General features: G+C 45.0%; 1 protein-coding gene across 1 annotated transcript; it reads right to left on the bottom strand.

Annotated features, from left to right (window-relative positions):
* Positions 1-1,068: 1,068 nt before the first annotated feature.
* On the bottom strand, positions 1,069-9,980 carry LOC132829049 (zona pellucida sperm-binding protein 4-like). Its single transcript, XM_060846335.1, has 5 exons — positions 9,776-9,980; positions 4,241-4,430; positions 3,320-3,467; positions 3,131-3,203; positions 1,069-1,184 (listed from the first exon to the last, which is right to left on the bottom strand). Exons 1-5 carry the CDS (start codon positions 9,978-9,980, stop codon positions 1,069-1,071), a joined length of 732 nt encoding a protein of 243 aa, XP_060702318.1.
* Between the last annotated feature and the right edge of the window lie 6,009 nt (positions 9,981-15,989).

The raw sequence follows: 15,989 nt of genomic DNA, 5'->3' as shown, positions 1-15,989 counted from the left end.
GCGAGATTTCCTAGTTTAAATCAATTCTGGGCTGTGGTCATAAGGAGAAAAAAATGCAAAGATGAGCAAACAGTTAGAGCAACAGGCTGGGAAGTGTCCAGGTCCTGAGAGCCTTCACCTTCTGGAGATGAAGGAATTTGTTTTAATCTGAAATATCCTTCATTGGAGGGGGTTTAATATATGCAACTAATTCAGAAAGAGTTAATCTGAAAGGAAGCAAAAAACTACAGACTGGAAGACTGATAAGACACTTCTAGGTATTATGCTGTGGGAAGAATATTAGTGCAGCTAATAAGATCAAACCCTGATCTGGAGTGTTACGAATGAGGAAAGGCTGGACATGCATCTAATAGCATGGAATCTCAATGAAGTTGGGTGAGTATTGTCTAGTTGACGGAGGAGATGTTCCCTCTTGGGTGGAGGTCTCAAATTGGGGTTTGCCATTTAAACCTAAGTTTCCCCTCCCTATTTTAGGATCTCTGGAACATTCCCTGATGAGTTAGTCAGAATCTATCCACACCTGCCTTCAATATTAAAGTCATCCAAGTAGTGGATGAAAACATTTCAGGGTAAATAGGAATGATATTCAAGGGGAACATTATTCAGTGGCTAAGCAGGTCAGAACACTGCTCTTGTTCCAATGGAGGCCAAACTATTGGGTTGGTTCAATTTGCTTTGGAAGATTAAAAAAAAAAATCAGTATAACTGAACCAAACTGACTGAATTGTGGATTCTGGATTTAACAGCATAGCTTCAGTTCCCAATCCCTCACCAGCATCAGAATTTGATGTTTGCTCTGACAGTTCAAGGACTCATAACACATTTCACCATGTGATTTATTTCTGTTCAGGGTTTACAATTCACCACATGGAGAAACAGCAGCAGTTCTTGGTCTCTTCATGTACACTGCAACCATCACTACCAGCAGTGATAGAGACACCATCAGGAGGCCAATAGCTGCTCCACGCAGAACCCAAGGGGTCCCAGCAACATCTATGGAGTGAGAAAAAAGGAGATCAGAGGATGGTTTCTTTTGCTGGAGGTCACAGGTGACCTATTGCAGAGGCTTCACTCACCATTTGCTTCAAGTTGTTTCTTTGCAATGTAGCTGCTCCCTCCCAGGAGGATTGGGCCAGGTGCACTCACCACTGTCCCCTCATGGTCATGGGTACTCCTGCGCTGCCCTGTTGGAGACAAAGATTAGACAGTTCTGACCCAAGCTAGGGGAGTTAGTTGAGAGTTTGCTCTAAGATCAGAAATGTTACTATGTGGAGAACCATCTGTACTTCATCCAGCTCTGCAGCAGGTAGCAAATGCTTACCTACCTGCTCCTAATTTGATGTTTTCGTGAAAACTGAAACCTTCATACTTTGTAGTCACTGCTTTCACTCAAGGCTGCATTGGACACTGATGATTCAAACCATTGAAGTTGGAAAGAACCCTTTTATGCAACTATATTTCATGGACCAGTGAAATATAAAGTATATGTAACAGTTGTTTATTGGGAATGGGAAGTGCCAGGAAGGAAGCTCAATATTGCTGTTGGTCTCACCTGGAGGTTGGAGAATGCAATCAAAGTAAGCATTCACAATGCTTGTTCAAAACAACTATTCCCTCACAAACAGTTGAGCAAGTTCTTGCTGTGGATTGTTATATCTCTGGTTCTTCAGAGAAGGGCCATGATTCTGTGGCCATTAAATCCAGGCCTGTTTTCTTATTGGCATTGAAGGGGACAAGTTAGTGCTTCAGACATGGATTTCAGTTCCTATTGAAATAAAAATCCCTTTCAGTCTGTATAAGGATCAAGCCTCAGACAGGACAGCAGAAGTTCCATCAACAAGCAAGTTACTCCAAATCTGAAGCAGATGGCTTCCCAAGTCATTCAGCCCCTCGACCTATTCTACCATTTGGTGGTAGATCAGATTGGGTTCTTGACTCCTTCATTCACTTGTGGGACATGGCCCAGTCATTAATGCTCATTCATTGCCAATCCCTAGTTGCCCAAAGATGGTGACCAACCTTCTTGAACTGCTGCAAAGCATTGTCTAGCCCTCAATCTATCATGCCTAAAGTCTACCTTAGTGGGCCTACTATTGAATTGCAACAGTTTAACTAAGGGGGCCTGAATCTCCAGTGGATCACTCATTTCATAGAGTGAGCCTAGCTCTAACCAGAGGTCATCCTTCAGCAGTCACCTTATCTGACCCCTCCCCCTCAGCCTTGGCACCACTATGCTCACCCATCATTCCAGCAGTCAATACAAACCTTCTGAATGGGTTTCGAGTGTGTTTAGAAAGGCAGTGACCCAGACTGTACAGTTTAGAATATCATCTCACTGGTACTTGAAGGAACTGTTGGGAAGCCTGAGGTGCAGCAGTCACTTAGGAACAAACTATGATCCATATATGGGGAGAGTCTTTTACTGCTATTATTTCCCTCAATGCTGTTGTAGTCTTCCTGCTGAAGTGGAAAAGCTCACTGTTTGAGCTACAAGAACTCTTGCCCACTTGATGTTATGTGCTTTTTAACTGGTCCAGCCAAAATTCAGACCCATCTGGAGGGCAATGAAAATTCAGCCACTTTGCAGTGGCTCTGGAGTAGTCAAATGAAGGTCAGACCCAGCAAGGACAGAAGACTTCCTGAAAGGAAGTTTTTGAAGAGGCTGACATCAGTTACATGGTCACCATTAACTAGCTTTAATCTAGTGACTTCTGGAATTCAAGTTACCGACTGGGGTGAGATTTGACCCAGATCCCCAGAATATTTACTCTGGAGTGGTGTATTGCTAGGTCAGAGACATTAGCATCTATTTTTCTTTACAAACCTTTACCCATCTCAGCAATCAAATTTAGCTATTGCACATTCACATGAAATGGAGGAGCCAAAGGGGATTTAGTGAACTGAATCCCAACATTCATTTTGTGCTAGCTTAGATGACCAATTCATGCTTTCTGGTTTAGAAGAGAGCTAACCCCCTTACTTCGTGTTATACTCCTGCACTGGGAAGTTGTTTTGTAACCTATAAATGCTTCAATAAACATGACATCTGACAATTCTCCATTATTCACATGGCTCATTACATTCTCAAGAGATTTAAATACCCTTTGCCTCCCACAAAAGAGGAACTCACTTGGACCACACATGGGTGTACAGTCATCCTGAGCAGAGAGAGAGCAAACCTCAGCACTGCAGTGCAAGTAAACCTAGAAAGAAGGAGAGATGTTAGGGGAGCTTCCCATGGATCAATAGCCCAGGTTGCAGTACAGAGACACAGCAAGAGGATTTCATGAGCTTGGCCTCATTCCTTCCATTTGGTTACCTGTCCAGAGAGGGGCTGCTCAGACACTCCATCCAAGAAAACAAACGTCTTCACTTCAAACCGCTTGTGATGGGTTGGAAACTGCAGGCCAGAAGAGACACCTACTGGGTGTAGGAGGGTCAGATAGTCATCACCTTCATAGGGACACCTGAAACAGGAAGGTTTAGTCACTGACAGGAGTGACTGATCCACTGCAATAAATACCTTGGCCATTTATGACAGCAGTAATCAAGGCTAGAGTGAAAGTTGGAGATTTTTCCCTTGTTCACCCTTGCTCCAATCCAGTCGGTTCTTCCAGGTTAAAGAAAACAACTAATTTAGAATTGGTTTGTAGTGAGTCTACAATAAGCTGTCAAGTTAGAATCGGTCCAGTGGTGGTATTGTCAAAACGCCCCCTGATGCACACTTCAGTTAGAAAGATCATTTGGATCTTCTGATCAATTATTTCAACTAGTCCTTACAGAGGGCAGGTTTAACCATGTTAACAGGGCCATTTGTGGCTGTGGTATATAGTTACTTGATCTGAAAGGAGAGGCATCTGTTCACAGAAAAGTGGGTATAACATGGACAAACAAGTGGATTAATACAAGGACTGCATAGGATTTCTAGTTACAGATGCTGTTTCTCTAGCACTTATTGTATTGGACTTTTATGACAGGAAAAAAAGCATGTTGAGTTGTGTACATCTGTAATTGTGGAAGATCACCACCTATACTAGTTTGCAGTGGGATGTAAATGGAGTTCAGTATTTCAGCAACAGTCAGGTGGGCTGATGTGAATTTGATGGAGAACCTAGAGATGGATCAATTGCTTTGAATTTGTTTGACTCCAAGGGCATGGAAACATTTATCCATTAACGTTGGCAGGAACAGCTGATCATGGTCTGGTGAACTAAAGCCATGACCCTATCCATTTACTTACCCATTCACCAGGAGACTCCACTGCACCTCATGGTCAGGGGCTGGCACAGGAGTTGCCCAGCAGTCACGCAATCTCAGGACTATCATTGGGTCAGTGCGATCCTTCACACGAACCTCAATAAACACCGACTCCTGAAGGATTCTCTGAATGGGGTAGTCACTGTCCTTGTACCACCAGCTGTAGCTGCCATCTAAACAGACAAAAATAAAAGGAGAACAAACCAAAACAGTCACTCCCCTGAAGGGATACAATTCCCAGTGCTCCTATTACCAGGGCAGCACTACCTGTTGCTATTCTCAGCTCCAGCCACAGGATCCCATCTTCAGAAGCAGCTAGTGGTGGAGGGAGGGTGTAAACTGAGACATTGATTTGTAAGCCTGCCTCATGCTCCCCCTTGTACTTGCACTGGACGTGCAGGCTGTTGAGACACAAATAGGTGGTGGAATTTCAGTCAGTAACACTTCCCTCTCCATACCCACAAATCCCACTGCCCTCTCACCTGAAGGTGCTGTCCCGTGTTATTGAGCCCAGTGGCCCCCTCTGAATCATCCTCTTCCCCAAGACATCTGTTTCATACACAAAGCTCCCATTCTCCTCCTGCAAGGGAAGACACTGTTTAATAGGGAGCTGGCCTGTTCAAAGGGACAGAATGCTGGAGCCTCCAATACTCACCCGCTGGGTCGAGCCACAAGAGGCAATTGGGAAATGGAAGGCTACAAGTTCCGCTGTGATGAGCTTAGGCCTGCACTCAGCTTCATGTCCATCTTTCACGTGCAGAGATGACAGGTTGAGGGCAGGACGGGTCAGGTTCCTGGTGATTGCTACAATGAACTGGTCATCTGCTGTGCACACTGCAGAGAGAATATGAATGTTCAGTTTCCCCATTGGTGGTTATGGCCTCCAAATCATTGGAAGGGGGGTATGAAGCCTCAAACCCCCCACAAAAAAAGCCAAAGCTTTTGAGTCTTTGCAGAGATCTAAAAAACAGTAATCCAACATTTGCATGCAAGCAAAACATCTTACATGATATCGATTACACAGTCACAGGATCCTAAATTTGAGACAGAGTCCTGAAGGGTGACACTTGAAGCACTGACTTCATTTCCAGATGCTGCTTGGCTGAAGTTCTTCCAGCCTCCTGCTAGTTTATTTTGGATTCCTGCATCTGCAGTTTCTCAAATTTGAGACAGGTGCACCGTTAGCTGCACAGTAGACAGCAGCCTTTTGGTCCACCCCATCCACAAACTAGTTTAGTTTAGCACAGCACCATATCCCTCCTGGAGGGATACAGTTCAGCAGTGAAGGACATTCAGCCTCAGATCTTTAGGTCAATATCTGAGGTGGATTTCAGGGATACACAATGTAGTGTTGCCAAGCAGAGACTGGGTTCAGTAGCCATGAACTTCATGGCTTCAAAGATCTTGGTTTGTGTCACACTACATGTGGCCCTTCTTCACAAATCTAGGGGTCAATTTGTCATTGCTGATTCATTCTGTTGTTAATGAATCTGTAGACAATTATAGCCCCTACAGTGTGGAAACAGGCCATTTGGCCCAACAAGTCCACACTAACCCATTTCCCAACCCTTTTGCTTAATATTCCGTGACTAATGCATCTAGCCAACATATCCTAAAACGTTATGGGCAGTTTAGCCTGTCCAGTTTACCTAACCTGCGGGTCTTGACTGTGGGAGGAAACCAGAACACCTGGAGCAAATCCTGCAGACATGAGGGAAGTGTGTAAACTCCAGTCACCCAAGGCTGGCACTGAATCTAGATCCTGGTCCTGAGGTAGTGCTAACTACTGAGCTGCTATGTGGCATTATACAATTCCTGCTTTGGAAGTGAAACCAGTCTGACTTCATGTTAGGAGTCATGGAAACTAACTAAGGCATCACAAACATCTGACTGAAGAGGTCTGTCTTCTGCTGACAAAAGCTCAAGTTATCTTGGGGCAGTAACTGATAAAATCCCACAATCTTTCAATAAAAACCTGCATCTCCACTCAAGCTGATCAAAACCACCATCGTCTAGGTTTGTTCAACAATTTGAATCTACTGTATGACCCTTTCATCTTTTAGTTACCAAGCAAGTGTCCAATACATCCTCCTCCCTAACACCTGAAAAAAGAGCAAAGCTTTGAAAGCTGGTTTTTAAAGCCAAAGCTGTTGTATGATAACATGCTGTTATATTATCTTGGGCTGGCCAAGCCAGTCCAACACAGGCACCTCCATATCATTCATATACCCATCCAGATGCCTTTCAAGTGTTGGAAAGGCACCAGCCTCCAGCAGCTCATTCAATACACCACCTGCTGCCTGAAAAGTCACTCCTCAGGCCCCTCTTAAATCTTTAGTTCTGGATATCCCCACCCCAGAGAAAGACCTTGGCGTTTACCCTATCCATACCTGTCAATGTTATAAACCTCTAAGGTCACCCCTCAACCTGAGACTCCAGGGAAAACAGCCCCAGCCTATTCAACTTCTCTAGTTCAAACCCTCCAACCCCAGTAACAGCCTTGAAGTCTTCTGAACCCTTTTCAAGCTTTCACCACACCCATCCAATAGAGGGACAATTGGATACAATATTCCAATAGTGGCCTAACCAATATCCTGTACAGCTGCAACATGACCTTCCAACTCCTATACTCAATGCTCTGACTAATGAAGTATTGGAAACACCACCTTCACTCTGCTATTTGAGTCTACTTTTAGTTATAAACCTGCACTATGATGTCTGTTCAGCAACACTCCCTAGAACCTTACCATTCAGTGTCTAAGTCCTGTTCTGATTTGCCTTTCCAAAATACAACATCTCACATTTAGAGACTAAAGTCATGAAGGGCATGGATAGGGTAAATAGACAAGGTCTTTTCCCTAGGGTGGAGTGTCCAGAACTAGAGGGGCATAGGTTTAGGGTGAGATGGGAGGTATAAAAAAAGGGACAGCCTATTCCAGGAGGTGGTGCAAGTATAGAATGAGCTGCCAGAGGTAGTGCAGGCTGGTACGACTACATTTAAAAAGACATCTGGCTGGGTATATAAATAGGAAGGGTTTAGAGAGATGCAGACCAAGTCCGAGCAATTGGACTAGTCAGTATGTCTGGTTGGCATAGACAAGTGGGACTGAATTCTTTCCATGCTGTACCTTCATAACAGTGTAATACCAGTTTTGTAATAAGCAAACTTCTGCCTCATCTTAGACAAACAAGTTTAATACTGTATTGTTTGAAATTTCAACAAATAGGGGCCAAACAAGCTAAATTCAGAACACCACCTAGCATTGTCACATGCACTGAGATACTCAAGACTGTGATTCAAACAAGTTAGACATTTATGTCTAAAGAATCAATGCTGGCAGAAACATTTCATTATAACCCTCAAGAGGTAAAGATTTCAGGAAGCATAGGAATGTTTCAGTACAATAATACTGACTGTAGTTTTAGAGAAGCAAAAAGGAAGAAACATTTATGCCAAACATCCATCTTAACCAAACCAGTTGGTCTCAAGACAGGGGGGGGGGGGCGGGAAGGGGGGTGAAAAATATTTGGGTTCCTGGCAGTGTCTATGTCCTGTGCAGATTCATGGAGGTGACAACAAGCTGAGCCCAACGCAGACTCCAGGTGGAGGTGGAGGGATAGTGCCAGAGAGAATGGTGACTTATGTCACAGCAAGGGCAGCACAGTAGTTAGCACTGCCTCACAGCACCAGGGTCCCAAGTTCAATTCCAGCCTTGGGTGACTGTGCAAACTCCACACATTCTCCCCCATCTCGGTTTCATCCAGGTGCTCCAGTTTCCTCCCACAGCCAAAGATGTGCAGGTTAAGGTGGATTGGCCATGCTAAATTGCCCATAGTATTAGATGCACTGGCCAGAGGGAAATAGGTCTGGCTGGGTTGCTTTTCAGAAGAGAAGAGAAGTGTGGACTGGTTGGGCCGAAGGGCCTGTTTCCACACTGTGGAGAATCTAATCTAACTGCAGCATGGCAAAGGAACATGACAGATCACAAAGGCTAAAGATGAACGCTTCTGGCTTATGTATTGCTTTATTCCACTCCCCCCCAAAAACATTAAAATAGTGCTAGAGTGTAACCATGTTACATTTTCCCCACAAGACAGACAGTAAATCACATTAGAAAATGTGATACCAGTTTGACAAGTCCTGTCCTATTTATAGCCTCATGTTAATATCTCCAGCATGAGACCCATTGTAAGTCTCAATCCCCATTCCATGAGTTTTGCTTTCAAACAATAATTATCCATGCTTTTAGAAAGCTAGGATAACACAGCATGGAAACCAATCCTTCAGTCAAAAGGAATCCATGCTGATCATGATACCCAGCTAGTTCCAATAACCCACATTTGGGGCATTATCCCCACAAACCCTTCCCATTCATGTACCTTCCCAAAGTTTTATCATGAACAGTCGATGTTGTACCTGCCTCACTTTCTCTGGCAGTCCATTCCATACAGATACCATTCTGCCCAAAGAGATTACCCCTCAGGTCATAAGTCTTTCCCCTTACAAGATATCAAGGCAATACCCACCATGTGGTGATGGAGAAACATTTAGACAGTCTGCCAATCACAAACTGGCATTTAATTCATTCAAGTTTCTACAACAAGGTCAAGATCTGATTTGCTTCAAGTGTTTACAGAAACACCCACTGTTAGACAAACTGACCCATAGCTGCTAGCTTTTCCCTCTGACACCCAAGCTCAGTGAAGGTTGATATACAGCAATTTATCCCCACCAATGTGGACAGGCAGGCTACATAGACCCTGGCATTTATCTACTTAAACACTTATTTGATATTCTCCATTGCCTGTACATGGAGGTTTTCAAATTCTTCCTTGGGAAGAACACAAGTGTTCCAAGCAACAGCAGCAAGTTTCTACCCTCACACAGCAAACAAAAATACCCTCTTAGCAGTTACAGCAAGTGATAACCACCTCAACATTAGGAACCTATGCAGTATCATCCAATTAACCTTCTTCAAAGAGATTGTTATTTTAGAAGCAGACTTTTAATAACAATATTATCCTTCAAACCAACCAGCAGCTTCACTGTCCCCAACACAACGAGGGAGGGACAGCATCATGTTCCTGGGTTATTTCCTCAGGAATAATAAGTGTGTTGCTGGAAAAGCACAGGTCAAGCAAAGGAACAGGAGAATCGACGTTTAGGGCATAAGCCGAAAATGTGTTGCTGGTCAAAGCACAGCAGGCCAGGCAGCATCTCAGGAATAGAGAATTCGACGTTTCGAGCATAAGCCCTTCAGGAAGGAGGAGGGTGTGCCAAGCGAGCCAAGGTAAGAGGTAGGGAGGAGGGGCGCTGGTTTCTCTTAGTCTATTTCCTCAGGGGCAGGTCCCTTTGCCTCCCTCCCACTGACTCCCCACAAACAGCCCTTCACCATTGTACAAGGAAACACCAACAAGTCCCGGGTTATTTCCTCAGTGCCAGGCTGGGGTGGTCCTCATGCTTCCTTCCCCCCCATTCGGGGTGGGCTCCGCTCCAGGAGGAGGCTGTGCTGCTTACCTGGGCTGTCTCTCAGGTTGTAGAAACAGGATTGCCCACTGAGACTCGGGGACTGAAAGCAGCAGCCCTGCTTGATGCACTCAGTGCTGTTGATAGTGGCCAGGCCACACGGCAGCCTCCAGCCCGGCTCCGGAGGACACACAGCAGAGACCAGGAAGGGCCGAGTGGCCCAAAGGCACAGACACCAAACCAACCAATATCCCATCGCGCTACCTGAATCTGTGCCCGCCCCTGAGCACCAACCCGCTTTATAGCCGCTAATTGGTGAGGAAACCAATCGCAGTGCAGCAGCTCCCTGCCTCACGGGGGGTTTCCCCATTCCAATAAATCGATTCTTTCTGTCCCGGTTATTGCAATCTGTGACTGGCCTGGGAACACGCGGCTTGTTAAGTAATTCCTTCCTTTCGTGTTTCATTCACTGTTCTTTAAACTTGCCATTTCAGATAATGTGCTTCCACATAAACCTGTTAGACTATAACCTGGTGTTGTGTGATTTTTAACAATGAGATCACGGTGTATCAGTGACCTCACTCCATATATCCATCTTTACTTGAAATGCCTTAATAAATAGTTTAGGAAAATCTGTCAAACTCAGTTGCAAAATTAGTGTTTTTTTCCATGGGATGTGGGCATTGATGGCAAGGCAGTTATTCATGGAGTGGCTTGGTCAGACCTTTCACAGGGCAGTAAAGTGCCAATTGCAGTGCTGTGGGTCTTTAAGTACAATCAGGAATGGGCACCCACCCGACAATACAAATTGCATCATACTCCATCAAGGATAATGCATCTTTCCAAGGGTGTGGTGGCTATATTGTTCACAGCCATTGTGTAATTATATATTTAAAAATTACATCTATCCATTGTATTCGATGTTTTGAGATTTAAGGTATGCATTTGATGAGTATTTGATTATTTTCTGTACATTTTAATGACCTAAGTACCAAGACTCAAGTGTCTTCAAACATTTCATAATGTTTAGCTGATCCCATTCGGGATAGTCCCGGTTCTGTTTGTTTTATGTACAAATTACAAGACTTACACTTTCCAGTTTGTACCCAATCACATAATCGACCAAGATCACCTTGTAATTTTATCCTTTCATCAGCATTGCTGACAATCTTTAGTCCCTTGCAAACCAACTCTCAATTCTTAACACAATGTGAATATTCCTTGCAGGGGAATGATGAGTTACACCCTGTTAATCAGAGTGCCTACCTGTTACAGGCAGGCCCAGGTCAGAATAAAAAAACTCTTACAGCCTTACCCTCACTCTCCATTATCAGTGTACTTTGTGAAAAGGAAGGTGTGGATGTTTTTCAGGCCTTGGTGCATTGCAGCCAATGTAATTAACAGCACTAAGCATTCCTTCCTGTGTTTAAATAAACAGGGTCATTTATTAACACAGTCATTGTGAAAGTCTAACTGTTACATCACACCCATGGAAATGAAACAGTGAAGAAAACATTTCTACAACTGGTGAACAAAAGCCAGTTTATATATTTTGTCCTTCTTAGTAAAAATCTGTCATTACATGTAATAAGTGCAGTGTTTACTTTCTGAAAGAATAGTGTATGTGTGTTCAGTGGCTGAATTCCAATCCTGGGTTTATTCTAAGATTCTTTCAAAGATATGGATGTTCAACAATCATCAATTAGAATTAGAATTAGCCTTTATTGTCACATATATCAATGAGTGCAGTGAAAAGTTTCTTAGTTGCTACTTACAGTGCCAACTTAGATATAAGCTTCTTTGGTTACAAGATTTTGCTGACATGAGACACTTGTATGTTTCTCTTCAAGAGATCAGTATCTGGTCTGGTGGATTTTGAAAAATGCGGAGGAGCCTTTTAAGATGAAACAGTCACCAGATTTTTTTTTTAAGAAATATGGCTCTTACTGCCTTTGTTTGGTATGCTTGCCTTTACTGGTCAGTGCATTGAGTACAGGCATTGAGACGCGGTGTTGCGGCTGTACAGGACATTGGTTAGGCCACTACTGAAATACTGTGTGTAATTCTGGTCTCTCTGCTATAGGGAGAATGTTGTGAAATTTGAAAAGGTTCAGAAAAGATTTCGGAGAATGTTACTAAGGTTGGAGGGTTTGAGGTACAGGGAGAAGCCAAATAGACTGGGGTTACTTTCCCTGGAGCATCAGACTCTGTGAGAAGACCTTATAGAGATTTATAAAATCATAAGGAACATGGATAGGGTAAGTAAACAATAGGTGTTTTCTCCAGGGTAGGGATGTCCAAAACTGGAGGGCATGGATTTAAAGTGAGGGGGGGGGGAAGATTTAAAAGGGATCTGAGGGGCAACTTTTTCACACAGAGGCTGATGTGTGTATGGAGTAAGCTGCCAGAGGACGTAATAGAGGCTGGTATGGTAAAATAGGGTAAAGTCAGCATGGTTTCATCAAGGGGAGGTCATGCCTGACAAATCTGCTAGAATTCTTTGAAGAAGTAATGAGCAGGTTAGACCAAGGAGGCTCAGTGGATGTTATCTACCTGGACTTCAAGAAGGTCTTTGGCAAGATGCCACACAGGAGGCTACTGAGTAAGATAAGGACCTATGCTGTTAGAGGTAAAAATGCTAGGCTGTCTGTCAGAAAAAAAAGAGTGTGGGGATAAAAGGGTCTTTCTGAGAATGGCAAGTGGTGTTTTGCAAAGCTCAGTGCTGGGACTGCAACTTTTCACATTATATATTATTGATCGAGATGAAGGAACTGAGAGCATTCTGGCTAAGATTGCAGACGATACAAAGGTAGATAGAGGGACAGGTAGCACTGAGGAGGCAGAGAGTCAGGAGAAGGTTAGGAGAGTGGGTAAAAAAAGTGACAGATGGAATACAGTGTGGGAAAGTGTGACATCATACACTTCGGTAAGGAGAACAGAGGCATGGACTACTTTCTAAACAAGGAGAAAATTTAGAAGTCTGAACTGCAAAGACAGTCGGGAGTTCTCATCCAGGATTCTCTCAGGGTAAACTTGCAAATTGAGTCAGTAGTTAGAAGGCAAATGCAATGTTGGCATTTATTTTGAGAGGACAGAATATAGAAGTAGGGATTTACTTCTGAGACTCTATAACGCCCTGGTCAGACCACATTTGGAGTATTGTGTGCAGTTTTGGGTCCCATGCCTCAGGAAGGATATACTGGCCCTGGAGCATGTTCAGAGGAGGTTCACAAGAATGGTCCCAGGAATGAAAAGCTTAACATATGGGGAATGTTTGAAGACTCTGGGTCACTCCTCAATGGAGTTTATCTTCGAGTAAAAAGTGAGATCTGCAAATGCTGGAGATCAGAGCTGAAAATGTGTTGCTGGTTAAAGCGCAGCAGGTCAGGCAGCATCCAAGGAACAGAAAATTCCACGTTTCGGGCATAAGCCCTTCATCGGGAATGAGGAGAGTGTGCCAGGCAGGCTAAGATACCAGGTAGGGAGGAGGGACTTGGGGGAGGGGCGATGGAGATGTGATAGGTGGAAGGAGGTCAAGGTGAGGGTGATAGGCCGGAGTGGGGTGGGGGCAGAGAGGTCAGGAAGAAGATTGCAGGTTAGGAGGGCGGTGCTGAGTTCGAGGGAATCGACTGAGACAAGGTGGGGGGAGGGGAAATGAGGAAACTGGAGAAATCTGAGTTCATCCCTTGTGGTTGGAGGGTTCCCAGGCGGAAGATGAGGCGCTCTTCCTCCAACCGTCATGTTGTTATGTTCTGGCGATGGAGGAGTCCAAGGACCTGCATGTCCTTGGTGGAGTGGGAGGGGGAGTTAAAGTGTTGAGCCACGAGGTGGTTGGGTTGGTTGGTCCGGGCGTCCCAGAGGTGTTCCCTGAAGCGTTCTGCAAGTAGGCGGCCCGTCTCCCCAATATAGAGGAGGCCACATCGGGTGCAGCGGATGCAATAGATGATGTGTGTGGAGGTGTGGGTCAATTTGTGGCGGATATGGAAGGATCCCTTGGGACCTTGGAGAGAGGTAAGGGAGGAGGTTTGGTGCAAGTTTTGCATTTCCTGCAGTTGCAGGGAATGGTGCCGGGAGTGGAGGTTGGGTTGGTGGGGGGTGTGGACCTGATGAGGGAGTTACGGAGGGATTGGTCTTTTCGGAACGCTGATAGGGGAGGGGAGGGAAATATGTCCCTGGTGGTGGAGTCCGTTTTGAGGTGGCGGAAATGACGGCGGATGATACGCTGTATACGGAGGTTGGGGGGGTGGTAGGTGAGAACCAGAGGGGTTCTGTCCTGGTGGTGGTTGGAGGGACGGGGCTCAAGGGCAGAGGAGCAGGAAGTGGAGGAGATGCGGTGGAGGGCATCGTCGATCACGTCTGGGGGGAGTCTGCGGTCTTAGAAGGTGCTTTCTGAGGATCTTTGGTGAATTTCTGCAGTTTATCTTGGAGGTGGTACACATTGCTGCTACTGAGCATCGGTGGTGGAGGGAGTGGGTGCTTGTGGCTATAATGATAATCGAGTGGATAGTTTTCTCTTGGATGGTGTCAAGCTTCTTGAGTGTTGCTGGAGCTGCAATTCAGGCAAGTGGGGAATACTCCATCACACTCCTGATCTATGCCTTGTAGATGGTAGATAGGCTTTGAGTAGTCAGGAGGTGAATTATACGCCACAGTATCCCTAGCTTCTGACCTGCTTTTGTACCCATGTGTTTATGTGGTGAGTCCAGTTGAGTCTGTGGTCAATGATAACACCCAGGATGTTGACATTGGGGGATTCAGTGATGGTAACACTGTTGAATGTCAAGAGGCGGTGGTTAGAGTGACTCTTATTGGTGATAGTCATAGAGGAGAAAGTGAGGTCTGCAGATGCTGGAGATCAGAGCTGAAAATGTGTTGCTGGAAAAGCGCAGCAGGTCAGGCAGAATCCAAGGAGCAGGAGATTCGACGTTTCGGGCATAAGGCTGATGAAGGGCTTATGCCTGAAACATCAAATGTCCTGTTCCTTGGATGCTGCCTGACCTGCTGGTGATGGTCATAGCCTGGCATTTGTGTGAGACAAATGTTACTTGTCACTTGTTGGCCCAAGCCTGGATATTGTCCAGATTTTGTTGCGTTTGGAAATGGACTGCTTCAGTATTTGAGGAATTGCGAATGCTGTTGAACATTATGCAAACATCAGTAAATATATCCACTTATGGTGGAGGAAAGGTCATTGACGAAACAGCTGAAGATGGTTTGGCCAAGTACACTGTCTGGAGGAAATCCTGTGGTGATATCCTGGAGCTGAGGTGGTTGACATCCAACAACCGCGACCATCTTCCTTTGTGTCAGGTATGACCCCAATCATTGCCTCCCGACACCCACTGATTCCAGTTTTGTTAGAGTTCCTTGATGCCACACTCAGTCAAATATAGCATTGATGTCAAAGGCTGTCACTCTTCTCTCCCCTCTGGAATTCAGCTTTTTTGTCCATGTTTGAACCAAGGCTGTAATGAGGAATGGAGCTAAGTGACCCTGGTGGAACCCAAACTGGGTGTCACTGAGCAGGTTATTGCTGAGCAGGTGCTGCTTGTTAGTGCTGTTGATATCACCTTCCATCACTTTAATGATGATGAGGAGTAGACTGACAGGTGGAAACTGGCCAGGTTGGATTTGTCCTGCTTTTTATTTTTGGACATAACCTGGGCAATTTTCCACATTGCTGGGTAGTTGCCAGTGTTGTAACTGTACTGGAACAGCTTGACTAAGGAAGCAGCAAGGTCTGGAGCACAAGCCTTCAGTGCTATTGCCAGAACATTGTCAGGGCCAGTGGCATTTGAAGTATCCAGTGTCTCCAACCATTTCTTGATATCAAATGGAGTGAATCGAATTGACTGGGGATCATTGGAGGAGCCAACATGGATCATCCGCTGGACACATCTGGCTGATGATTGCTGCAAAATCTTAGATCTGATCCGTTGGTTGTGGGATTGCATAGCTCTATCACTTGCTGCATATGTTGTTTGGCATGCAAGTTGTCTTGTTTAGTGGCTTTACCAGGTTGATACCTTATCTTCAGGTATGTCTGATGCTGCTCCTGACATGCTCTCCTGCCGTCTCCATTGAACCAAGGTTGATCCCCTGGCTTGATGGTAATGATTCAGTGGGCAATATGCTGGGCCATGAGGTTACAGATTGTGCTGGAGTACAATTCTGCTGCTATTGATGGGCCACTGTGCCTCATGGATGCCCAGTCTTGAGTACTAGATCTGGTTGAAGTCTGGCCCATATACTACAATGATAGTAC

The sequence above is a fragment of the Hemiscyllium ocellatum genome, chromosome 28 (genome assembly GCF_020745735.1).
Source record: "Hemiscyllium ocellatum isolate sHemOce1 chromosome 28, sHemOce1.pat.X.cur, whole genome shotgun sequence".
NCBI lineage: Eukaryota > Metazoa > Chordata > Chondrichthyes > Orectolobiformes > Hemiscylliidae > Hemiscyllium > Hemiscyllium ocellatum.
The sequence above is the reverse complement of the archived record's forward strand: the minus strand, read 5'-3'. Positions and strand labels throughout refer to the sequence as shown.

Excerpts from the sequence above, each read along its gene's own strand:
- LOC132829049 (XM_060846335.1), bottom strand. The coding sequence starts at position 9,980 with ATGGGATATTGGTTGGTTTGGTGTCTGTGCCTTTGGGCCACTCGGCCC. Across the intron at positions 3,468-4,240 it reads TGGAGTCTCCTGGTGAATGG|GTGTCCCTATGAAGGTGATG; the intron begins GTAAGTAAATGG and ends TTCCTGTTTCAG. Across the intron at positions 1,185-3,130 it reads TACACCCATGTGTGGTCCAA|GGCAGCGCAGGAGTACCCAT; the intron begins GTGAGTTCCTCT and ends TGTCTCCAACAG.